The sequence below is a fragment of the Centropristis striata genome, chromosome 16, assembly GCF_030273125.1.
Source record: "Centropristis striata isolate RG_2023a ecotype Rhode Island chromosome 16, C.striata_1.0, whole genome shotgun sequence".
NCBI classification, from domain to species: Eukaryota; Metazoa; Chordata; class Actinopteri; order Perciformes; family Serranidae; genus Centropristis; species Centropristis striata.
The window spans coordinates 18,900,686-18,926,777 of record NC_081532.1 but is presented as its reverse complement, the minus strand read 5'-3'; the positions used below and the strand labels follow the sequence as shown (position 1 = coordinate 18,926,777).

The 26,092-nt window shown below is 39.9% G+C and overlaps 1 protein-coding gene across 1 annotated transcript in view; it reads left to right on the top strand.

The window, feature by feature from the left end:
* Positions 1 to 21,665, top strand: part of alk (ALK receptor tyrosine kinase) — a 507,772-nt gene extending 486,107 nt beyond the window's left edge. The window contains exons 25-29 of the mRNA XM_059352649.1: positions 2,842 to 2,934; positions 14,889 to 14,990; positions 15,315 to 15,449; positions 18,264 to 18,354; positions 19,029 to 21,665. Coding sequence (XP_059208632.1) covers positions 2,842 to 2,934; positions 14,889 to 14,990; positions 15,315 to 15,449; positions 18,264 to 18,354; positions 19,029 to 20,174 — 1,567 coding nt within the window. The 3' untranslated portion in view covers positions 20,175 to 21,665. The remainder of the gene's footprint in view (positions 1 to 2,841; positions 2,935 to 14,888; positions 14,991 to 15,314; positions 15,450 to 18,263; positions 18,355 to 19,028) is intronic.
* Positions 21,666 to 26,092: the final 4,427 nt, after the last annotated feature.

The following is a 26,092-nucleotide window of genomic DNA, read 5'->3' as shown; positions in this document are numbered from 1 at the left end:
CTTTTCAAACTGATATTTTGTAAATATACAATCTTCAGACACATATACTATGTACTAGTGACATATGTGCTACATATATGAAAAAATCTGCCTTGCATGTATGTATAATTTGTATATAACCCCAATACCAAAAAAAGTTTGGATGCTGTAAAAATAAATAAATAAATTAAATAAGTATGCACTAATTTGAACATCTTGCAAAATAGATTCAATCAAATACAGTATAAGGACCAGATATCTAATGCTCAAACAGATAAACCTTTTGTAAATATAAACACAGAATTTGATGTGTTTGTGTGTTTTACACAGGTTTGTACATGTCTGTTTGGCTGCAATAGCTTACTGTAAAGAATCACTGTGCTGAGGAGAGTCGGACACTTTAATCTAACCTCAGGTGTTAAAACAGACTAATACCAAGAGGTTGTTTTTATAAGTGCTGCAGTGAAATGGGTCTTTAAGCTGCAGTTAAAATGAACTGTAAATAAGGTCTCCAGTATGAAGCCAGTTAAGATTCTTTTAATAACAGCCGGCTCCCACATCGCTGTGCTGCATGTACAATAGCAGCGTGTCCTTCCCCTAAGCCCTCAGCCAGCAGTCTGTGACAGCTACTGCTGCATTTCAAGGCTCGTCCTTGCCTACAAGCAAAAGCAAATCATTTGCATGAATTCTTCCGAGCCATTAAACAAGGACTACTTGAATTTAGCTGCAGCACCTCACCAGAAAAGGACTTTATAAAGCTTCTGAGTGTGTTTGTATACTGATTTCAGTTATGCTACGATAGAAACGATTCAGTTTTCTGAGTTTCCCCTAAATGGATTGATTCATTCACTACTTTTTCATCAAGAGGAAATGTTGTGGTGCAATACCACAATTTAGTAAACTCTCTGTAGCTGGTTTGATGACTCATTTAGCTGCTTCGGTGTAAATTGGATTCAAACTGAGTACCAAATGGATGCCCTTGACATATTGTTGTTTTTATTTCATACTGAATTATTTCATATTCAACTTGAAGTAGTACTATAATATTAAGAGTTGGATAGTTCCAAACACTTCTGGCACATTGAAGTGGGGCAACCATGCATACTGTCTTAAAAGCCCTCAGTTTAAATCAGTCTGAACTATTACTTTATCCTCATTGTGTCATTTCACATCCAAGTTCATCAGAGTGTGGAGGCTAAACATCAAAACAATGTGTTGCTGTCTACACACTCACAGAGCTCGGTTTGGATCGTTGCTAGTTTTTCATTTCCAGCCCTGCCCTATCTCATGATCCAGTTTGAGCACAGTGTCACATGATGTTATTTTGATGTTAAATTCTGGGTATTTATTGTCCCCAGTGCACACTTGTCTTTAGTGTGATGAGGAGCAGCGCGCTCACGACGTCACTTCTTAAGATGTTAAGAAAGTTAGACGCCTGGGGAGCAGAATACAGTGTGTGGGCTCTGTTTTCTTTTCCCCAGACAGGAGCAGAGCATGCTGTGTGAACTACTACATTCTCTCAAAGACTAACCAACCCGGTACAGTGCAAATATGAGTTTTGTGAATTTTCTCCTCTAACCCACTGTGCCTGCAAATACTGTGGAACATTTCAATCTCTTCTCCGGATGCACCATGTGGGCAGAGCTATAAAGGCACTGTAGGAAACTGTACACTTTACCAGCTTGCTCGGGGCAACTTGAGATCCCACAGAGGTCTGTAGGTGTTTCATACATGGAGCGCTCTTATAGATGCAAATGTATGGAACTAGTGAAGAGACGAGGCATGAGAAAAGCTGTGTGAATGTCAATGTTCAGTAGTGGAAGTCTTCTATACCCCCATATAGTATTCACAATCATACAGTCTCACTCACCAGACTGTTGGTAGAAATCTGCCATTGGGCGTGTACTTTAGACAGCATTCCCCTCCCGTCCACTACCTATTCTGCAGGATCACTGTGGCCTTAGCACAACCCCAGATGACTGGTTTCACTTTCTGTCAGCCCAGCAGGCTCAGTTTAAACACAAGACCGTTTTCAAAGGGGTCCTTTGACCTCTCACCCTTTGATATCTGAGTGAAAATCCGCTTTACAGACATGCCCACTTTATGCCAATCCCATGCCATTTTTAGCACAAAAAAAAACATGTAGTAAAATGTGTTATTTCACCTGCTGTATTTGAATATTTCTGCCTACAGGGGTCCTTAAACAGTATTGGATTTGCATAAACTTTGCATGACTGGAAAGCTGAGACTCTTGTGGATTCAATGAGCCCAATTTTATTCATATGATGATGTTAGTCCCCATAGTTGGATTTCATTGTAGAGAGAGCAATTTGTTTAACTTGACCTCAAGGATAATCACAGCCACATGAAACTTTACAACTTTACAGCCACAAACTAGAGACCTAAGACATTCGGAGGATGGATGGCTTGGGGATATTCAGCAGTTTCCAGAACGGAAGCGCTCACCGTTTATTTGCCGAAAAATTCAATTCTTGCTGTAATTTCAACAATTTCAAACATTTTATTTATATCAGATCACAGCATATATGGTATTCCTCAAGGTTTTGATGTCCCAAAGTGGCATTTTGGAGCGAATTGGAACCATTTTTTTGTCAATTTTAGACTGCTTAAAAATGGTTACATTTGCTTAAAGAGTAAAAAGGAGGGTCAGAGTAGAAGAGGTTAAGCTAGAGCATTTTTTTTCCCTCTTATCCCAGAATGAATGATCAGCAGCCGAGTGTGTCTGGCTCTGTGAGACTTATAATCACATAATAAATAATAAGGTGACCAATCTCCATCAGACCAAGCAGTCAGTACACACAGTAGCCTGACAGCCTGTCTGTGTTTTTACTCTTCTTTCAGGGACATTGCAGCTCGGAATTGCCTACTGACCTGCAAAGGACCGGGCCGTGTGGCCAAGATTGGAGATTTCGGGATGGCTCGAGACATTTACAGGTACAATTGATTGACTGGTGTTTGTCAGGCCAGGTTCAGTTGAATTTGGGTCTGAATGGGGAAAGCTTATACCAAACACAAATAAGAAAGAAAATACAATATATACAAGTGATTTTGATTTTACATTCACACTGAATACCAGAAGTGGGACCAAGTCATTGTTACGCAAGTCTCAATTCAAGTCTTTGCACTCGAGTCCCAAGTCAAGATTGTATTTTCGAGTCTGAAGCAAGTCATGAAGAAGTCTTAACTAAATGTAATGCCAACAACATAGTAATGATGTACGTACATTTACAAAAATCATGAAAGCTTTTTAAAAATTCTATTTATTTGTCCTTCATTCTCTCTCATGGTTGCATCAAAGTGAATTTGAGGAATAGAGTGTCCTCTTGTTGACAATGAAGAATGTTAGTTGATTCAGGAAATGAAGGGAAATTAATTGGTTTGTGGCACAATTTTTAAATAAAATGTTCTTTCCTCTTTGGGCTTGTGGAAATATGTCAAGTATTTTCAAATCAAATTGCTCAGGTCAAGTACGCAGCAGAATAGGAAATATGTATTTTTTTATAAACTATCTTGATAAAGGATTTTTTCCAGCCCTATTCTTTTTCAGCCCTAATCAGTCAGACTTGAGTCCAAGTCATGTGACTGAAGTCTCTCTCTCTCTCTCTCTCTCTCTCTCTCTCTCTACATATATATATATATATATATATGTATATATATGTATATATACATGTGTATATATATATCTATATCTATATATATATATATATATATATATATATATATATATATAGTGATATATCAACGCCTAATGAGCCTTACCACTGCACTAAGTATTATTTCTTTCAGACAATGCATCATTGCATTACATTACATTATTTGCAGAGTGAGCGAGAGAGAATTCTTCAAGCCCTCCTACCCAACAATTATTCATCACAGCATACAAAAACCATCCATATGAGTATAAAAAGTGTATATTAATCACAGGCTTCCTGGGTAAGTTTCAGGACTGTTGCAGCTCTGAAAACATGCAGCATCATTACTTTGATGTGGTGTGGGTGAGGTCAGAAGTGTGTGCTTGTTAAAGGTGATGAGAAGATCTACTTATCTGTGAAACAAATTGAGTCCATTGGTGTGTGAGATAGAAGGCAAACCTTGTGTCTCATTAGAACACTTCCATATACTGTGCACACGACGTGCTGACTTTTGGGTGAACTTCAGCAGGGCAGTGTTGTCTCATACGTACAGCCGGATGCTTGCTTTACCAGCAGGTTTATGGAGTAAGACCGCTGTCAAAAAAGATGTGTCCATGTTATAAGCATTCGTATTTGTAATGATAAACATTTGTGTGTAAATAAAAAAGTTGTACCCAAAATTCTGCTGTCACACACATGAGTCTGATAAATTATTAGGGTTAGGATTGTTTTTATGTGAGTATGAATCTAAAAGCTGTGAGTGCAAAGTCTTGTGAATACAACTCTAATTTCTACGACTACGAGTCTTCACTGTGAACACGAATTCAAGTTTGTGGGTACGAGTCGAAAAACTGTTGAAATGACGTCACAGGCAGGTCACAGGCAGGTCACAGGGGAAAGCAATCGAACCCCGAAAAATGCGCCGAAGGATGGCTGACAACATGGACACCGTCGGGGAAGCATCATCATCATCATCATCACAGGTAAAGTAAATAACACATCCAACATTTATTTATTTTTATTTAGTTGTTTATTTCATGAAATTGTACTGTTTTAAATAATATGAAGTTTATGGACGTTAAGACATTCTGCTTTAGCTTACAAGCTAACCACATGTCAGTTACTGCTTGTGTAACCAAACAATAGAATTAGTCAGAGTCCTGACAGCAGTTTACTATCAGCAGTTTAGTAGCAGTTTACTGCTTTTACTAAAAGCACAGGGACTCTCTTGGGAAACAGCTACGTGGATCTTACTTTGCAGGGATAAAAGACACTCCACAATTTCAGCTGGGATGTTTAAAGTACTTGAGGCAGCCGTCACAATGAATGTTTCTTGATTTACAATGTATTGTAAATAGTCCAAATTCAAGTGTGGTTGATTCAACACATCTGTAATCCTTGATTTCAGACGTTCCAATAACCGAGCAGCTACTGGTCCCTGTAAACAACAAGTTTGATGCATTAGGCTAAATGCCACTGTTAACATAGTCATTTACCAACATACAGTACTCTATCCCACATAGGCTGGACAGACATAAAAAATAATTTTGTATTTTTAGCAAAATAATGTATGCCAATCATTAGCATGCAAGTTAATACAACAAATATCAATTATTAAATTATTAATTAATATTACTAGTCTGGACCCATGCAAACCACACTTGTGTGTCTGATCTCAGATATACACGTATATAATAAATAAATTCTGGATTGATAGTAAACTGCTGTCAGGACTCTGACTAATTCTATTGTTTGGTTACACAAGCAGTAACTGACATGTGGTTAGCTTGTAAGCTAAAGCAGAATGTCTTAACGTCCATAAACTTCATATTATTTAAAACAGTACAATTTCATGAAATAAACAACTAAATAAAAATAAATAAATGTTGGATGTGTTATTTACTTTACCTGTGATGATGATGATGATGCTTCCCTGACGGTGTCCATGTTGTCAGCCATCCTTCGGCGCATTTTTCGGGGTTCGATTGCTTTCCCCTGTGACCTGCCTGTGACCTGCCTGTGACGTCATTTCAACAGTTTTTCGACTCGTACCCACAAACTTGAATTCGTGTTCACAGTGAAGACTCGTAGTCGTAGAAATTAGAGTTGTATTCACAAGACTTTGCACTCACAGCTTTTAGATTCATACTCACATAAAAACAATCCTAACCCTAATAATTTATCAGACTCATGTGTGTGACAGCAGAATTTTGGGTACAACTTTTTTATTTACACACAAATGTTTATCATTACAAATACGAATGCTTATAACATGGACACATCTTTTTGACAGCGGTCTTACTCCATACAGGTTATAGTAACTGATATAACACTGTGTTAGCAGTAATACAAGTCAGACTCACAATTTAACCCAATAATGGCTTCTATCTGACTACAGTATAGTATAACTTAAATTTGTATAGTTATGGTGTTCCCTCCACTTTCGATAACATTATAAGTTCACCATCCAGTGCTGCATGCTGCCATACTATAATCAGTATGAACACACTTCATGCACTCAAAAAAGCAAATGTAAGTACAGAAGTACAAAAATTAGGACAGAGCACCAATCTTTATCTGTTCGTACATTTTTTTTCCCCTCCTACTCAGTTTAGTCTCCAGCAAAAACTGTTTTGCTTAGTATGTATCTTGGAACCACAGATACTTGTAATTGCAACATGCCGTTTGTATGATATTGTAGTAATATGGTTTGTAAAGCTGAGTGAGTGCACCACTGGAGGAGGGGAGGGGGATGGGACCAACTAACACAGGACTTAAAACTGTGAGACGAGTTGTTAGGGTGCTTTTTTGTGATTAGTATGCAACTGTCAACTCAGCACAAAGTTCTGTAATCACGAATGTGTGTGCACTGTCAGAACTTGAGTAAGATGTTGCTTCTGTGTTGACAGACTTGACTAAGTGAGGACAGATTCTCGTTATACCTTTAGGAACCTTCAATATACCACAATAGCTGGCACTGTGCCACGACTATATAAGATTCATTCTGCAGCTGAATCTGAGCTTGTGTGCATTAAATGTACATTGAATGTCACTTCTTCGCTTCTTCTCCTCCTTTATTAATTCACATCAAAAACGCATCACATCACTGGTGTTCGAGTCCCGTTGTTGGGAGTTTTCTCTCGAAGAAGTGTTTTTGTGTCGCATTGTTGGAAGTTATGTCTGGAATGAGGGTTTTTTAAGCCTAACTGTGATTTTTACACAACCTTTACCAAGTGGTTTTGTTGCCTCATGTTAAAGTGTTAAAGTATTTTAAACAAAGGTCGCCATGTTTACAATGTGTTGCAGTCGTCATGTGTTGTCAGCCTCAAATGAGAAATCAGAAATGTTTATCTCCAACATATTTGTGGTTCAAAAATACGAGGATAGAACGTATGCCAAATTCATTCTGGCGACTCGTCGTCTTTCTTCCTGCTTTGGCACTGAACATCAACATGGCTCCTCTTAAACCATTTGTACAAATAACTATTGTTTTCATATGATCTAAGATTAGCTCTAATTGTATTGAAGGCTTGACACTAAGTGTGAAAGTCTGACAATGGACAATTCTTCAACAACAGGATGTGAGAAATGAAAATACAAGAGCGAGACCCCAAACTGTGTCCCTAAACAGCCGTGAGTGAACAGAGTCCAGAGAAAGCTGGACTCAGACACTGTTAGATCTTCTTCCTCTTTATTCCCTTCAGAATCATTTGGTATAAATACAACTGGCTAGCCAGATTAACATGAGCATACTGGGTGCAAGATATTTTTAACTGCATGAACAAATAAAATATATAAGAAATCATATTTTAGTAAAGCACCAGCTCAACTAAGGAAGAGCATTTCTCTGCATGTGATCATTCATTTATTATGAAGACTTTTAGACTGGTAAATGTTGAATCACGGCTGTGGAAGTGTTTTCTATTCTCCATCACACTGTCACACTGATTCCTGCTTTTAATCTACATCAGCTCCACCGGCGTCTCATTATTCTTAGCTCAAACTTTTTTAATATAGCTAGCACAATTTCACGTGACACCATTTAAATAAATGCACAATCCAGCGGGGAAATCTCCCAAGCCCTTCATCTTCTACTGAATTAGAGCAGGGGAAATATGTCACAACATTCAGATATATCAATGCAGCACTGTCGAATCATCCGATGGAAAAGTCACACGAGAGCAAAGTCACTCTCAGAGCATCCGGAAGAGACTGTTGCACAACACCCCTGGGGAGCCGCATTAGGAGCGCTTGATTTAATTGCTGATGTCAGTTTTTCAGGTGCCTCTGTGTGATTTATTTTTTATCTCTCAGCCTGGAGCAGTGGTGCTGGGGCTTCTTTTTTTGAGATTATTATTATTTTGAGAGGGAGGGGTGCTTGTTTTGTGCACTTTGCCGTCGGTGTGTTATTTCTGCTGTTTCATGATGTGGCCCTCCTGCTATGTGACGAGGGACGTGGGAGTGATTGTGAGGCCGTGGCAGGGGACGGGCGTCACGCTGAGGGGCCAGGACAAGGCTTAATGTCAGCTTTTTATTTTCTGGGAGCAGAGCCACGGGCATGCTTGCACACGTGGGTTTTTTCCATAGACTTCATCCTCTCTCGCACACACACACATATTCCCTCACACAGTCTCGCACGCATGCCTGCACACCAGCGATGCGGTGGTAAATAAAAAGCTGGGTAAACAAAAACTGCCAGTCAGTAATCATCCGGAGGTAAACAGCCGCCACGATGAAGAGAGATTCACTGCGCTGTCAGAATTGCTTTTGCCTTAAATGACCACGTAGGAACTATTAACAATGGTGTGTAGCATGACTTTAGGTTGTATTTATTAATGCACACACACACACACACACACACACACACACAGACACAGGGTAGGCATTGAAGTGAATGAACAGAAGCAAGTATTCGGCTCTACACTGTGTCCTCAGGTGCATCTTCTATCTTCCCCTCCATTCAGCACAGTCTGCTCTGCCTCTGTCTCTTACTGTTAGTTTTTGCCTCTAATGCGTCTCTCTATCTTCCAGCTTCCCTTCTGCACACTGAAAAAAAACATATAAAACAGCACCATTTGTGCTATAGATTTCCTGGGACTGTATTTAAGCCCTTCCTAATCTGCAGCTCAGCTTTCAGTCTGTGTCGCTGGTGTTAGCAGTCGTAATATATATGTCCATAAACCCTGGTGCTAAAACAAACACACACAAAAAACAGGTCGATCCACTGATAGGGGGATTATCAGTCTTATCCTCTACATTGCACCATCCTTCAATCTTTTAAAACATTTCAGCGTTTTCTAATGGGCAGATAACAGACTGAATGGCAATGCACAAAACTTTTCATTTTTTCACTTGCTGAGGTCAGAAAAATAAGTGGCTGTAAATCAAATACAAGAAAGAGTTAAGGAGAGTAAGTCCTTGCCTTATAAGGTCGTAGTACCAGAAAAAAAGTAATTCTCCTGTAATAACACTTACATTTTTTGGTTTATTCTTAATGTAACAAGACACAAAAGTGTTTATTTGTTTTTTTACATTTCCACAAACTACAGATATGTTAAATCTCTATATTTTTTAACCACAAATATAATGAACATTACAGTTTATCTCAGTCACTTTGGTGCATTTCTCACATCACTATTTCAATTTGCACAACAGTTAATGCTTTTCTCAAAACAATTAGAACAAACTGCAAAACCTAGTTGATAACCTGCAAAAGCAGTTTACTCTGTAAATGTTTTCCAATGCAAAATAGTCAGATCTTGGTGACATTACCTGAAAATGCTCAAGACAGCACTATATGCTTTTTGCACAGCCATTTGAAAACTACAGTAAAGTTACACATTACTGTACTTAGTAAGGTAAATGAGTACAACACATTGAATATGTATGTTTCACATTTTTATTGCATATGCTCTTTTCAATTCTAATTTGTTTACAGCATTGTGCAAAAGGAAAAAAACACCCTTATTTACAACAAACATAAACTCCCTATGGTTGGAGCTGTGCACAGTACAGTGTCATAGTGTCCTGCTTGGTTCATATATGTTGTAAAGTGTTTATGGGTTTATGGGATTCAGCTCTGAGTGATTGTAGAGAAGTGGCTTATCATTGGTTGCAACTAATGCTTCACACAGCCCTTCTCATCAGTGAAAGCTGAGGTTCACCTTAGAGAAATTAATTCAATTCCAGAGACTATTTCAGTAAAAAAAAATAAAAATAAAGATTTAGAAAAAAATATATAAAATTTGCTTGACAGATTTTGACAACTAGTTCAACATTTTTGTATGTAATAACTCAAGCAATGAAATGAGGACTATTAGTTTTATATGGAATGACTGTTCAGCATTCACAAGTATAGTTAATTTTGACTGACATGACATAAGCAAATAATAAAGTTATAAAACAGCAGAGAGTTGTATAAAACAATTGCATGTCCAAAAACTGAAACTGTTTCTGAATCACTGCAACCTGTTCCTATTGTGACACATGGCAGCTGCTTTAAACGCTCTATAAACCTGTGATGATACCAACATAATGTAACGGCCCATCACGTTTGCGGCCCATCACTTCTGAGGCTAGCTAGTGGAATGACGATGACACGGTGGCTGGCGTTTAACCGGAGAACCAGGTTTTGTTACCCTCTTGAACAGGCTAATAACAGAGTTGCAGGGCTGACCAAATGCTGGTAGCTGAACACTAGATAACTAGCAAACTGTGAAATGTTGCAGTGCCTCTCCCCGAACTGCCCTCCTCTTCGCTCCCGCTCCCCGCCCTCCTCATCCCAAACTGGCCTATCAGGCTGATAAAAAGCATCCCATAGTCCTGCAGGGTCACTACAATATTGTAAACATGTGATCATTTTTTAAAATACTTTTAAAGCACTTTGATTAAGGTTAGGCACCAAAACTACTTGGTTAGGGTTGGTGAAACATCATCAACATGTAATGATTGTTGTTTTAAAGACTTTGAAAGCACAATTAAAACACTTTGGTTCGGTAAGAATAACAGAGTTAGGCTTTAAAAAAAAAAAAATCCAGACATATCTTCCAACAACAGGACACAAAAACACCTAATCGGGGCGAAACTTCCAGAACTCAAGAACTCAAACTCTTGTCTCCCAGTTTAGGTCTTGTGCTGGTTGGTCATGCCCACCCAGCGGTGTACTTACACAGCTTAAACATCATATTAATACAATATCAGTCTAAGAACATGTTGCATAAAGTAAGAGGGCAGGGATGTGTGAGCAGATAATGGAAAACAAAACACTACTTCGAGACAACATTTCAAACAACGGGACACCAACACTGGTCTTCTGGTTGAAAGTTCTCGGCCGGTTGGTCCCATTCAGCTTCCCTTCCAACCTGCACAGCTTCTAAAATCATATTCATTGTCTGTCAACAGTTTTGGCTTGTGAATGACCTGCTAATTCAATAATAGTTTGTTTGAAAACCTCTGAAATGATCCATTAGTAAAGATGTTGACTCTGTTCTTCTAGCACTACATGAGTGTATGAATAAAACCTGTGCATCTCAATAGACCTCTGTTTCAAGGTTTTCAAATTTTTAATTAGCTGTGTGCTGTAATGGATTAACTCTGAAGTGAAGAGGAGGTAAACTTTACAACGGTGAACCAGTGTGGGTTAATAAGTGTCAAAGTACTTGTGAATTAGTCATGAGGAAGTACGCACTGTAGAATGACATTAGACAGACACTAGAACATGGTGGTAATTGTAGTTTCTAGAAAATGTAGGAGGTAACTTATTCCCATCACTGATATGAAGAAGTTTCTAAGTGATAGAAGGCGTTTCTGTCCTGAGGCTCTCAGCAAACAGACCCAACTAGTGATTATTTTTTTCTGCTCCATTGATTGTGTGTAATTCTCTTCAAGGCTAACTTTTATGTCAATAGTTTACTAATCTATATTTCCCTTTGAGCCATACTATCTGACAGCATATCATCCATTGTCATCTCTACACACTGCTCCCCTGAAGACACACAGCTGTAGAGTTAAAGTGCTCTCGTTGTTTGCCTTGAGTCCACACTTGTTATCCTTTCACCTTTAAAACCTGGATGTCTATTATCACACCAAGAAGATGTTTGGAGCAAGTAACAAACATGTTTTTTTGTTGTTGTTTTTTTCATGTTTGAGTGACTAACCTCACCTGGTGCAGCTACATCTGTTTAAGCTTCCTGGCACCAGTTGCATTTTATTTTTGGATTCAGTTTCACAGATGACTTTTAAGGCATGCAAGCTCTGGCTTTTAACAGCAGTTCAGACATTTGTGCCCCTGGTGAGCCAGAGCACAGCTTGAAATCCTCCTCAACTAAAGATAAACTAGACAGACAAAATGTGATGGGTCATGCAGCCCAAACCCCCATAGGCTTTGGATGCCATATCTGAGGAGCTCAGGCTGCCAAAACCACCATCTTTTTTATTTATTTTTTTTGCTTGTTGTCCCATATTTTATTCAAGCTCATTTATTCTTTGCCACCCCATGTTTGATGTATTTGCCATTCTTTTCCTTTCTCTATTTTATTTTTTGTTTGTTTGTTGCTTTTATTTGTCTGGGGACGGCCAACTGAGCATAATGCTTTATTCTCATCCTGCTTCACATTCACACCTGGGAGCTGCCCGCTGTAATTACAGTCCTTTCCTGCACTGCCATGTGCAGTGGGTGCTTCACTTCACTTTAAGGTGGAAAGAAAGAGACTGTTACTGCTTTACTTCTCCAGAGATTTCAACTGGAAACCTTCCAGTCACAAACCTGTGACTATTACACTCCTATTTATTATGAAGCACTTGCCATGTTTGCAAACAACTGCTTAGGGGAAAAAAATGTCATATTTATGACTAAATCACTTGGGGCAAACAGATTTACTCCTCTGCAACAGCAAACAATGCCAAATGATGCCTTTTTCCGAGCCAAACACAGCTGACACCACTTAACTCGGATCGTGATGTGTGTCCATTTTTTCTGTGTGGACACTTTGATGGATGGGGAGGCGAGCAGTTCATGTCTGTCCTCGGCGTGTGCCTCGAGCAGGGCGAGATGAACCAGGCAGTGACCTCCATCAGCAACCAGCAATCAGATAGAGCACGCATCAGATAATTTCTCTAGCCCGAGACAGCATTAAAGATGGCTGAGACGGGGCTCGGCCTGGCGAAGAATCTGCCTCTTCCCTCTTGCCGAGATAAGGAGTTCTTAGAGGGTCTCACAGCAACATGTTAGGAAGCTACAGATGCGATTGGATCCGAGTGCTGATACAGACGCTGACAAACAGTGAATTAATTGCTGGATGTTAGATTTTTTTTTTTTTTTCTTACCCTCTGCTTTTGAGGGCAGCGGTGTTGCCATGGTAATGGTGCTGCAAACTCCAGATCCTGATTTTCATTCAATTCAAGTTTTCCCTTTCTTAAAGGTATAATATGAAATGTACAGATAATGCAAATATAATAATACTGATAATCAATCTCAGTTTATGTCCATGGGTGGACAGTCACAACATACCTTAACTGTGCTGTACATATGTACAAGTACCTGTACTTTATTTGAGTATTATTATTTTTGGAAACGTATGACCAGTGGTGGAAAAAATATTCTGATCTCTTACTTAAGTAAAAGTACTAATACCACAGTGTGAAATTACTCCACAAGATAAAGTCCTGCATTCAAATCTAATTCTAGTAAAAGTACAGAAGTATCAGCATCAAAATGTAATTACAGTATCAAAAGTAAAAGTACTCGTCATGCAAAATGGACCCACTCAGATTATTATATTCCAGATTTATCATTGGATTATAATTTTTTTTTTCGCAAGGTAGGGCTCATTTTAACTACTTAATATACTGTTATGCGGTTTTATTTACAAAAATGTCTAATCACTTTAAACTAATCATGTTTTTTATGTTAAATCTCAACCTAAAAAGTAACTAAAGCTGTCAGCTAAATGTAGTGGAGAAGAAGTATAAAGTTACATAAAATGGAAATACTGAAGTAAACTACACGTACCTCAAAATTGTACTTAAGTACAGTACTTGAGTAAATCTACTTAGTTACAATCCTCCACTGTCTATGACTTATACTTCACTACATTTCTATGAAGGTTACAAAGTAGTTTTTACTTTTAAAGCTTTGAAGTTAGCAGATTAAAAGTGGAATAGGCCATACACTGTGTAGGTATGAGTACCTAAACCCAGTATTAAACAGTCTGAACAATTAATTTGCATTTTATTAGACTAGATAGACAAGTGCAATACGCAAACTGCAGAAAACTCAATATTTGTTAAAAGCAGAATATGTGTACCATTCTGAATATATTACAGTACTGTGGTGCTGCAGATAATCGACAAATTGTATTCTACGGACAAAAAAAGACATCCATAAAATAAAAAAATCTTTGTTTAGTACAGATTTTTACAAAAACCCACATCATGATCATTTAAATAAATGTTTCATTTAAAATGAGAATAACAATCCAAAAAAATATTGTGACTCAGCAATCGCAATATCAGTCCAAATAATCACAATTAGATATTTTTTCTACACTCCTTACTGTAAGTAAGTGCAATAAATCATTTTGTGAGTACTTTTCTTCTTGTTTTGCTGTTTTAGAGCATCTTTGGGCATCAGTAGAGTCTTTGGGCCCCATGTGGGCTGTGCACACCATTCCCAGGTCTTGAAAACTACCCTTTCATTACGCCCCTCTGCATCTAATACAGACAAACAGCTCACAAGACACCTTTTAGCGTTTATGATACAAGGTGGTGTTCTTCTTCAGTGAACTAGTTGTCTGCTGTGCACAGTGGCCTATTGGTCAGTGTGTCTGTTTTACCGACACACACACACACACACACACACACACACACACAGCCACAGCATGAAGCTCGTATTCACACAAACACCAGCAATGTGGCACCTTCCCGCAGGGTTGTGTGGAGGTGGGAGGGTGTTTATTTGGGCTTTAGAACAAAACTGTGAAATAAGGTTTTATTCCTCTGATGCACTGCTTCGTTTTTGCTAATGCCGATCCTTCTCTTCATTCACTGTGGCGCTCACTCGGCCACGCTGAGAGACTAACTTACTTTTTACATATCTTACCTTTTAAGGGAACATGTTTACTTGTATTCTATGTCCTCTTGATATTATTAGTGCACAAATAAAAAACCTATATTACTATTTTTGTATTTACCACTTAGTCATCAAGCATTTTACCATTCAAAATGTGTGTTTGTTTGTTTGTGTGTGTGCATTTGTAGGGCCAGCTATTACAGGAAGGGTGGACGTGCCATGCTACCAGTGAAGTGGATGCCACCTGAAGCCTTCATGGAGGGCATCTTCACATCTAAAACAGACACATGGTGAGAATCTCTCACTCTTCTCTTGCAAAGACTGAGCACAGTCTTCCTGTGATTTCACCTCCTATGTTTCACACTCAGACGTCTGCTGTCCCAGCCTGCCCTCTTTCTCTCTTTCTGCACTTACCTTCCTCTGTCCTTCAGCGCCTCCTGAGCCGTATGTTGGCATTCAATTCCTCATCTTGTCTCTATCTCATTCTTGTCCTCTGCGCTCATCCTTTACAGCTTCAGCTTTGATGATGTTTATAATTTATGACTTGATTGTCCTTAGTCTCACCCTCTTGTCTTTCCCTCGCTGTAACTAATGTGTCCTCCCATCATCCACAGGTCATTTGGGGTTCTGCTGTGGGAGATCTTCTCATTGGGCTACATGCCATATCCAAGCCGCAGTAATCAGGAAGTGTTGGAGTTTGTAACCAACGGCGGAAGAATGGACCCACCTAAAAACTGCCCTGGGCCAGTGTAAGTGCACATTCTAGACTCTATATAGATAATGGACGTCACCGTGATGTCAACCACTGGTTTGTGGACTTGAAGCATCGAGTTCAGCGTAACGTCATCTTGTCGCCATCTTGCTTTAGGTTGGGCCTTCTTTGAAACCAGGAGAGACTAAATTTGGACTGAGGGGGATGGGTGTATCTAAAAATAAACTGTTTACGCTAAATCAAAACGTTACTTACCAGGAAAAACACTCCGAGGAGTGTCTTTTAGTACAACCGAACACTGAACATTTTTAAATTAACAAAATGTTCAAATATGCTTTCATGAATTAAAAACACTGTGAAAGGGTCAAACACAGAGGGAACAACAAACAAGTTGAGGGCAATAGATTTACACAGTGCCATGGAAATGCTTTGTTTTGCTTCGCTTCTATCCAGATTCACAGCTTGCTGTGTTACCGACCTGTCAATCAAAGCTATCCCCCAAATCATGAGCTTCTTTATCATCTATTTTCTTCTAAATGGGACAATTATTTACACAATTTACATCACATTCAGTATGTTTACATGACACTTGAAAAAACAAATTATTGCCTTAATCTGACTATAACTGGACAACTGAAGTACATGTAAACGTGTTAGTCCGACTGATGTCGGAGTTCTCCCACTCCGATTAGGACACCCAGATAATGCGATTGGAATAGGATTTTCACTGGCATGTATGACAAGACAATGCATGTGCGCATGCTCCACCCCCACGCTGGCGAATGACCCCGGAAAAAAAACATCCGAGAAAGCCGCTCGCATTAGCCGCTTGCACATTAGCCACTCGCATTAGCCGCTCGCACATTAGCCGGTCACATTAGCCAGCCGCCGATCGGTAGCGACCAGATAGCGACGGCAGAAAGTGTTGAACTGAGGTCAACCGCAAAGGGCGCCATATTAACCCACTGAAACAACGCATATCGCCATCCAGTTTTGAGGAGGAGGACACGTTCCCGTCAGTTTTTAGATTTTCTCAGTTGCATGTAAACTGGGACAAGAACAGAAGTCTTATTAGACGCCAATATCGATTTTTAAGCATAGCTCGATTACTGTGCATGTAAACGCACTGATTGTCTTGAAGAAGACTTGAAACTAGCGATTGAGACCATAGTGTTAGAAATTTTTCTGAGGTAATAAATCAAGTGAGAAGTCGTCTCCTTTTGTATTGAGATAGATAGGACCGGAGTTCTTTGGCGCCCCCTGTTGGATTCTTGAAAGAATGCAGACTTAAGACACTTCCTGGTTTGCTTCACTGCTCAGACTGGGAGGTTGCCGCCTGCTGCACATCCACACATACTGATCATATGCTTCACATGATCACAAGAATAATGTGATCCCATGAGGTCTAATTACTCCATAACATAAACAGAAGCTTGTGTACACAGTAGGCATAGCATATAAAAGAGGGGGGAAAAAGAGCAGACGAAGACATGAAAGGCTCTGATGAGTCGCTGATATTGACACGTAAACGAGTTGCGACCTCGAAGCTGTCAGGAAATTTTTTGGGCGATGACTCTCAGCGCTTTCAATATGGAAACCACATTAACAGTTTTCTTTCATGTTTGCCTCCCAATTTAGGAGAAGTCATGGGAGGCTGATAGAGAGCTTGAAAACCATTTCCATATCACACTGTATTTTTAACTCACTTCTCAGATACCACCTCTTATACCGACTCTATTATAAAACGTATACGGGCAGATGCACACACACATTTTCCCTCCTTCTCGTATGTGCTTTCGAGCCACACTCTGGCACACTCTCTGTGATTTTTCACAGCTTTTCCCTTCACACCTGTTGGCCGCAGCTTTGCAAATGAAACCTCACATAATTTTCCAGCCTGCCTCGCAAATTCCCTGTAAATGTGTATTTCTTTCTTTGAAACAGCAGGACACGTTGATTGCTGAATGCAGCTCAGCTCAGCAATTAAAACCATATCTCAGAATTTAACTTCACTGTTAGCTTTTCCTCTTCTCTGCGTCCCCTCTTGAACACAATCACTCAAACTGGTGGGAGACAACTATTAAGGATATTTTTGTCAAACATGATCAAACTGGCGTTTTATCAAATCAGCAGGGGAGATAGTGCTGGTCAGCCTCTATTTTTTCCTCTATGTCTGCAGTGAGTAGAAGAAAGGTACTTTTTGAAGAACTGTTGGTGTAATGACCAGTTTGTAATATGAACGGATTGTAATGTAACTTAAAAAAAATTAGACCTTCCCTGACTTTCTAAAAAGCCTGTGGACTGATTTCTATGGAAAGGACTTTTTTGTTGTTTTTTCCTGGAAAATTTAGAGGGTATGGATTTCAGGCTCTTCTCTTCAGCTCCCCTAAAGTGCCAACCATGTGAAACACTGGCTTGTTAACCTTATCACTATCAAAATACTACCTTGTCAAATTACTTTATGATGTCAGAACAAAAACCCAAACAACGTCGAGCCCTTCCGTCACCTTTGAACCTCCATGCCAGTTTTTTGATGATGATAGGTCAAGTTAAACTGGAGATATGATCAAATATATTTAGTATAAAAATACAGAACTAGATGTTACCCTCATTTACCTCCTAATTGTTATATTTGCAATCTGTGTTTTGCAACATTTAAAATTCTTCATATAGTATGACTGTGTTTTGGAAGTATAAAAAACAACATTATTTTGAAAATCAAAATTGTTGATCCAGCAAGTCAAAGTCAAGATGCTTTGTTGTTTCATCAATAACAACAAATTTCTTGATATTTTTTATATTCCCTTTTAGCATTTTCCTCTTATATGTCTTCCCTCATGTGTCACTTCAGGTACCGTATAATGACCCAGAGTTGGCAGCATCAGCCTGAAGACAGGCCCAACTTCTCAACTATCCTGGAGAGAATTGACTACTGCTTACAGGTAACTAAACATAGCACACCGTGGGATTCTGCTACCATGAACACATGAAATGGCAAAATAAATCATTTGAGGAAGTATTTTAATACATAAGTGATTATGCCCTGTAAATTCCAACTCCAAGTCTGTACTGGATGTCTATAAAGGACAACACAATATATTTTTGTATTAGCAAAATCAATGCATATTTCTGCATGAAAAGTTATTTTTCTTTATAGTTCAGCCACGGTTCAAGTCAACTATTAATTACTCAATGCAGTTTTATGTACAACAAAATGTACTCACATTGTGTACTTAAAAGGTATATTTGACATTTATTCCACATTATTTTCCTATATAATAATGACTTTCAAAGTGAGATTATTTTCATAGATAAAAGTTTTATAAGTGTCCACTTGTGGAGACCTGGTGGGTTATTGACTGACAAGAACAACAAAAATTTAAACAGTTCAAATATCAAAATTAGAGTCGCAGTTCTTTCTCGAGGAAAACATCTACGATCGACCGTATTAACAACAAAGAATATGATTCATACAGCAGCCATGAATGTATTTAGGCTACAGATGACTAAATTAATTTTCCTCTTAGTCAAAGGAACTGTTGACTAAATGTTCTCACCTCATACTTGCAGTTTAGTTTTATCCAACTCTGATGTCTTGGTGTCTGCCTCATTCTAGGACCCTGATGTGGTTACCATGCCCCTGCCTGTAGAGTATGGACCAATCCCCGAAGAGGAGGAGCGTGTACCCATGCACCCTGACGACCCCTCAGCTCCAACTGTGCTGGTGAATGCCCAGGTGCCTGATGGGGAGGTCCTGCAGCCGCCCCCATCCTATCCCACAGAGGAGACCAGGAGAGGCGGGGAGCACACTGTGGAGATGAGCACAGCATCTGAGGCCAAAGCACAGACATCAGTCCAGCCCCAGCCCCAGCCCCAGCCATACCTCCACCAGCACCAGCAGCCTCACACACAGACCTCCATCACCATTACAACCACTAACACAGCCACCTCCACAGCCTCTACACTCACTGCCAAGGGACCTCATGTCACCACCCAGCCCAGCCCTGAGGGGGGCCACATCAACCTGGCGTTCACCCAGGGCCACCCAGCAGAGAAGGATGGCCACAATGGAAAGAACACAAGTCTGTGGAACCCGACGTATGGCTCGTGGTTCCTGCAGCAGAGGAAGCAGCAGCAGCAGCAGCAGCAGCAGCAGCAGCAGCAGAGGCAGGGAGGGGTGGGGGGAGTGGGAGGAAGTGGCAGCCGGGTGCCTGGCGAGGGGCAGGAGCACGTGGGCAGGACTGTGGCTGAGGTGGCCGGAGCTCTGGGTCTCCAGCACCAGCACAAGCAGTTCCAGCATCAGCTGCAGCAGCAGCATCAGCTCCAGCAGCAGCATAAGCTCCAGCTGCTGCACCATCAGCAGCAGCAGCAGCAGCAGCAGCAGGGTCTCTGCAGACCTCTGCTGCCCCCACCACCCCCTCCTGCCGCCCAGTCCCCTCTGCTTTTAGATTCAGCTGCCTTGCCCCCGGTTCCCCTCTACAGACTGAGACGCTTCCCGTGTGGGAACATCGGCTATGGCTACCAGGAGCAGGGCCTGCCGCTGGAGGCCGCCCACGGGAACCCCAACGCCCCTCCTCCACCCAGTCAGCCCCAGCAGGGTATCTCCTCAGCAGCCCACCAGAGAGGGGCCTCCATCCCCACCTCAGTGTCCCTGGGTCGCTCAGGCATGTCCGAGGACAGCCGTCCACTGCTGGTCACGATGGGGACGGTACAGGACCCGAGGCTGCCAAGGATGGAGGGCCACAACGCCACCGTGCTTTAGCCCAAATGCCTGTACCGCCGGTCTTTTTTTTCTGTCTTTGGAGACTGTGTGTTCAGGACACATAGCAGGAAACACTGTGTCAGGACAGAGACCGTTTTACACCACCCGTACCGTCCCAACATTTTGGTTTCTTTCTCCAGTTCTCACTGAAACGGAGCTGAATGAGTCCATCAGGCTTTTCCCATGAGAACCCTGGAGGTGTGTTCAAATCCCCGATGGATGCTAAAGCACATCAGAGAACTAAAAAATAAAAAAGCTTTGAGAGGCAAAATGTAGAGTAAAGGCTAGTTTTAAGAGTTTAAAAATGTATTTTTTCAACGCTCGACTGAGTGAGAATACTGAGAATGGAGAGTTTATGTGACAGGAGGACACGAGGACAACTTCCCATGTGTTCATTGACTGCTGAGGTTGTCTCCTGAGAGACAGAAAAGAGAAAGGACTATTAGCAGGATTCAAATCTCTATATTTTGCCAAACTTTAAGACTTAGTCACAAACTTTGGTGACCAGTTTGACTGTAGCAACTGTAAAGTTGTCTGCAGCTCCAAGCCACATGTGTCCGTTCTCCTGCAGAACCCTCACACTGTTCCTGATCCACATCCTTTTGGAAAACAAACAGTGTGGTAAGTAACTTGTACCAGACCATTTTTCAAGAATATCACAGAATTGGACACTGGATTACCAGAGACATTTATACGAAGAAAAAAAAAATACTGGGAAAAATGTGTTTGTTGATGTTTGCTTGCCTGCTTGTTTATTTATTCATTTGTTTATTTATTATTTGGAAGTGGCTCTATAAATTATTCATGAATACGCTTCGAACTAATTCATTTTGCATCAACTGGTTTTCACTATTTTTTCGAGCCGCAGGATTTTTTTTTGCTAATGTGGTGATAAGAAGAAAAAGGTGATAAAGGAGAGATTTTTTAAATGCTAAATATCCTGAATGGTTTGTCACAACGCTGATACAGTCGTGTCCTTTACGGTGGCCTTTAAGGTGGAGTAGACGGATAAATAGAGCGCTGATGCACGTTGGGGAGATTATTTGACAAAAGAATAAAACGGATTACAGACAAGCCACCCTCAGCAACATTTAAGAGTTCAACTTTTTACGACTGCTGAAGATTTGTAATAAGTCGCTGCCCCTGCTACTATTGAAATCACTGCTCTGCGGACTCTCCTTTTGTTCACATCTCCATTCTGTTGAAAGAGTGTATTGAGACAGTGAAGTTGAGGCTTTTCTTTTCTTATGGCTTTTTCAGTAACCTTTTATCAGTTCATTTCTTGTCAAAAAAAAATCTTTCTTTCCCTTTTTTTTGGTCTGGATTTAGAAACATAGTGGATATTGCTGAATCAATCTTAACCTTCAAATTGCCATCTCGAAGCACTCTACGTTCCTAAATTTGCATATTTTATCTTTTCTATTATAGGATGACTGTTGTGGAATACAAATGAGTCTGAGTGGAAAGTTTGAATACAAACTGCTTTTGCTTCACATGTGAATGAAAGCTGAGACCCGTTTGAGTCTCGCTGCTCATTTTCACCCACATGGTGTTCCACTTGTCTGTGTTTAAAGTCTGTTTCTTTCAGTTTAAGGGCAGTTTCATACAGTATATCTATCGAACAGCACCGCGAGCGCGGCCATGTTGATATTAAGGTGAATGACGACAACCTATGTCCGTTTTTTTATGCTTTTGCTTGACTGTTTTTGGCAATCCTGTCAGTCGTTCCGCTGTGAAGCACCATGATGAGCTGCCGTGTGTGTGTGTGTGTGTGTGTGTGTGTGTGTGTGTGTGTGTGTGTGTGTGTGAGAGAGAGAGAGAGAGAGAGAGAGAGAGAGAGAGAGAGACTCAGTGACTGATGAAGATAAATGCATTCCTGTAGGTCAATGAGCAAGTTCAAAATTGGCCAATGAAAAGTATTTTGCTTTGTCTCTGGTACCTGTGTTTCTGTGTTTGGCTCACAGCTCATCTCCATTGTTTGATGTAAAAAGACAAACTGCACCTGTAAATGTTGTAATTATAAAGTATTGTACTATGGCTCTGGTAAAAGCTGTAAATTGCCCTTCAGAAGACATTCGCCAAAATTAATAAATTACTATATAATAACTGTTTTGCAGTCGTCTGTCTACTGCACTCCTTGGGAATTGGGCCAAGTTAATTAGATTGATTGAAATAGGACTGGTGATTACATTATAATTCTGTGATTACATTTTTAAAAACACAATCATCAACCACAGACGTACAGCAGCTTGTTAACTGCTCACATTAGTAATGCCCTGCTTTGTCTTAAAACTGTGAAGTAATGCTCAGAAATGGGGCTGTAAAATGGAGATCAAACCTTTACTTGACACTTCTCTATTACTTTAGAACATCCAGTTTGGCAGCACTTGCTTTTAAAGTTATTGGCAGCACAAATGATTATTGATGCTGAGTGGTATTGATGAAAGCCTACAGTGATGGATTCGAGAGGTGGGGCTCATTGAAGCAGGGGTAGGCTGTTTTCTGAAAAACAAAAAACCTGAATTTAAATGTAACTCTTCTCCTGCAGCTCTACTTTCTCTTCATACAGTAACTTGTACAAGCACCACTCATTTATTTCAATCATCACAATCATGATGTGGGTCTGTAGAGTAGTGATGACCAAATAAAGCTTCATGAACCTTTTTATTTTCTGAGCCCACTGGATGGCGCTCTCTGACCAACAAACAGTTGAAAGCACACTGATAAATTACCATTACTTGAGCCCTTTATCTTTACACCAAGAGTGCCACCTAGTGGGGTCAACAAATGGTCAAATACTAATGGTTCATGAAACTTTATTTGGACATCACAACTGTAAAACCCTTTTGGATTACATACTGTGATTTGAGGGTCTAGCTAGCTACATAAATATGAACTTCAGTTAGTCACAGCTGTGAACCTTTTGCTACAGTTAGCAAAAGCAACATTTTCTTGTTAACGTTTTTTTTTATGTTTATTGTCAGACTTTTTTAAGGTATTTCTTCTTCAAGTTGTTTTGCAGTGTAACAAACAGCCCAGTCTGCTGGCGATGTTTGAGCAACTTTTTTGCAGGATTGTCACTGCCACTGAGTCAAGCTTTCATCATCTGAAGGGTCATCTCGCATTTCCATGACAGCCAATAGGAACGCCCTCTCTCTGAACTCTCTCTGAAATTAGCTGTGATTGGCCAAAGTCACTGGCAAGATTTTCTCTTACATTTTGCTTGAGTTGCAAAATGTTTCCTGGAGTTCTTGCCCAGCACTGCCAACCCTTCTCATTTTCAGGTTCATACCAGGCGGCAACCTCCAGGTCTGAGCAGTGAGGCAAACCAGGAAGTTCTTTAAGCTGCATTCTAACAAAAAATCCAGCAGGGGGTGCTGACAACAGCTGCAGAAGCATTTCGGTCCATTCATTTTAATACAAAATGAGAAAACGTCTCACTTGATTTATTACCTTTTTTAGGACAACACTATGGTCTCAATCGCTAGTAACAAATCTTCTTCAAGACAATTTGATGTTAATAGTGTAAATAATGGCCCCTTTTAGAAAAAAATAGAAGATTAAGAATCATATGATTTAGGGCGGGGCTACCTTTGATTGACAGGTCACTGACAAGACAAGCCCTCATCAGAAGAGAAGAAAAGCAATGTGTATCCAGCATAGACATAATAAAGATTATTATATTTATTATCTCTATGGTATCCAGCCGTGGACTTGTTTGTCATTGTTTGTGTTTCCGTCCAGTTTGGTCTCATAACTTTCATCCTTTCACTTGTATTTTCATTTAATGACAGTTTATTGGAACATTTTGTTCATTAAAAATGTCTTGTTCAGCATTTGGTTTGACTAATAGACACTCCAAGGAGTCGCTGTTCACATCATATTGTTTTTGTTTTTTGCTAGCCAAAACTAACATCCCAGTTAATGCTCCAGGTAATGCTAACATTAATTAGCAGCGGGTGTAGAGAGGCGTGTTGTCAGTGTCGTCATATCCCTCTCGCTCCTCCACAGTCCAAATATGGTCTGCTCCCCGTTTCCGAAAAAAAAAGCACTTTCAGCCCACCCTCCCAAAAAAAGCCTGTTCTGATTGACTTGTACGTCCCATTTAAAACAATAAGCCGTTTCTGCACAAGCTATTTAAAATATTGTATCATGCATCCAATGTCATGTTAAATCCAAATAATGTTATTTAAGGAGTTTAAGGAGAAACTTACAAGTTTCAGTTAATGATAGAGCTGGATCAGCCTCTATACAAAACCCTAATCAAGCTCAACAGACAGATTATTAGTCTGAGCCCCTGACTCATTTACATTATAAATTGAGTATTATTTGACAAATTCCATCTCCTTGTGCCAAAAAACAATAATTAGGGCAGCTTCTTACAGACTGTATTTGTGTTACAAATGAGACAGGAAACGTGACTCTACTCTATAACCAGGATGATTGGAGTTTTCCTGATTTTACTACCATTAACCTCGGCTGCTGACCTCAGCACAGTGCAGACGACCTCCCATTCAGCTCTTACAGGGGTCAAACAGCCTGCTGTGTTCTATAATTCAAAGATCATTAACATCAATTTATCACATCACTGTTATTTCTGTCTTTATATTAAAGGGCCCGGCTCGTCCGACTGTCCCCTGGTGATACGGCGTTTAGTTTCGTCTCTTACTAAAAAGCATTTTTTTAATATATTGTCTGTTTTGGCAAGCTGCATGTGGTAAATTAAAAGCTTTTTGAGATTGTTGTAGTTGATTTTCTTAATACTGAGGAGCTTAGTTTCCCATGACTCTGTTGCCCCTTGCAGGAAAAAGGTAAGAATATAGACTTTACAATAAGAAAGAATGCACGAGTAACAGACGAACAAACAAACATGATAAAAGAAAATACATTAAGTTCATTTTGTGTCATGATCACTTCGAATGGATCTGAAAACTGGAGGAACAAAGGGGCAAGAAGAATGCAAGTCCCTGTAGACACTCATACTCAAACAGACCGGTTTTCACACATTCAGTGTGAATTATACCGAAGCTTGTTTCACTTCTGTGAAGCACAATAGTGCCGGGCTGAGTGATGACCTCTGCAGCCGGCACTCTGAAAAGAGTCCATTCAGTTTCACAGTAAGAAAGTTGAACAGCTAAACTTTGTGATAAACAGGTTAGTTGAGGAGAGAGAAGGAGAGAGAAAAGAAGAGAATAATTGAGAAATTTGGCGTCGTACATGTCTTAACAGAAGTATTCCAGATTTAATAATACCACGTTGAACTTTTATTGCACTTATGAGACTAGAACTATTAAAACAGAGAGGTGTGGAGCCCCAAAGCTCTCAATCTTTCTCAGCACAATTAGAAAAAAAAAAGCCCCAAAAGCTTCATAAGGCCTCTTCTGCTCATCATTTAGTCTGACCTTGCTTCCAAGAAGTGTTTCAATCCAAGAATTATGTTTTCATATAACAAACTAAGTCAATTTTCATTGTTGGAGTGGCGTTCTTTGTGTGTTTTCTTGTGTTGCCTGCTCTCTTTCCACGTGCTGTGAGTGTTTGAGCACACCAGTGATTTTAAATGACCAGGAGATCCAAGCAGAGGGGGCCTGCAGGCCATTTGAAACTGGATTTGTGGTGTTTTACTCTAGTCCAGAGGGAGGGTTTGTTTTTGTTTCTGTTCTAGTTATGTCTTTAGTCTCTGTTTAATTAAGTAGTTAATTTCTTTCTTAAATATCACTCTCTTTTGTTTTGTGTAGAAAGTACTTTTCACATCTTTCGGTTTGTTGTAAACTTTTAATATAACCCATGGAACCCCAAGCCTTTTCAAGGTGTTTTTGCTCTTTTTACATAATACTCACTGTGGCCTTGTATTTCACTGCAATAAATAATCATGGCGAGACATGGAAACAACTCAGAAATGTATTTTGTGCAATATGACA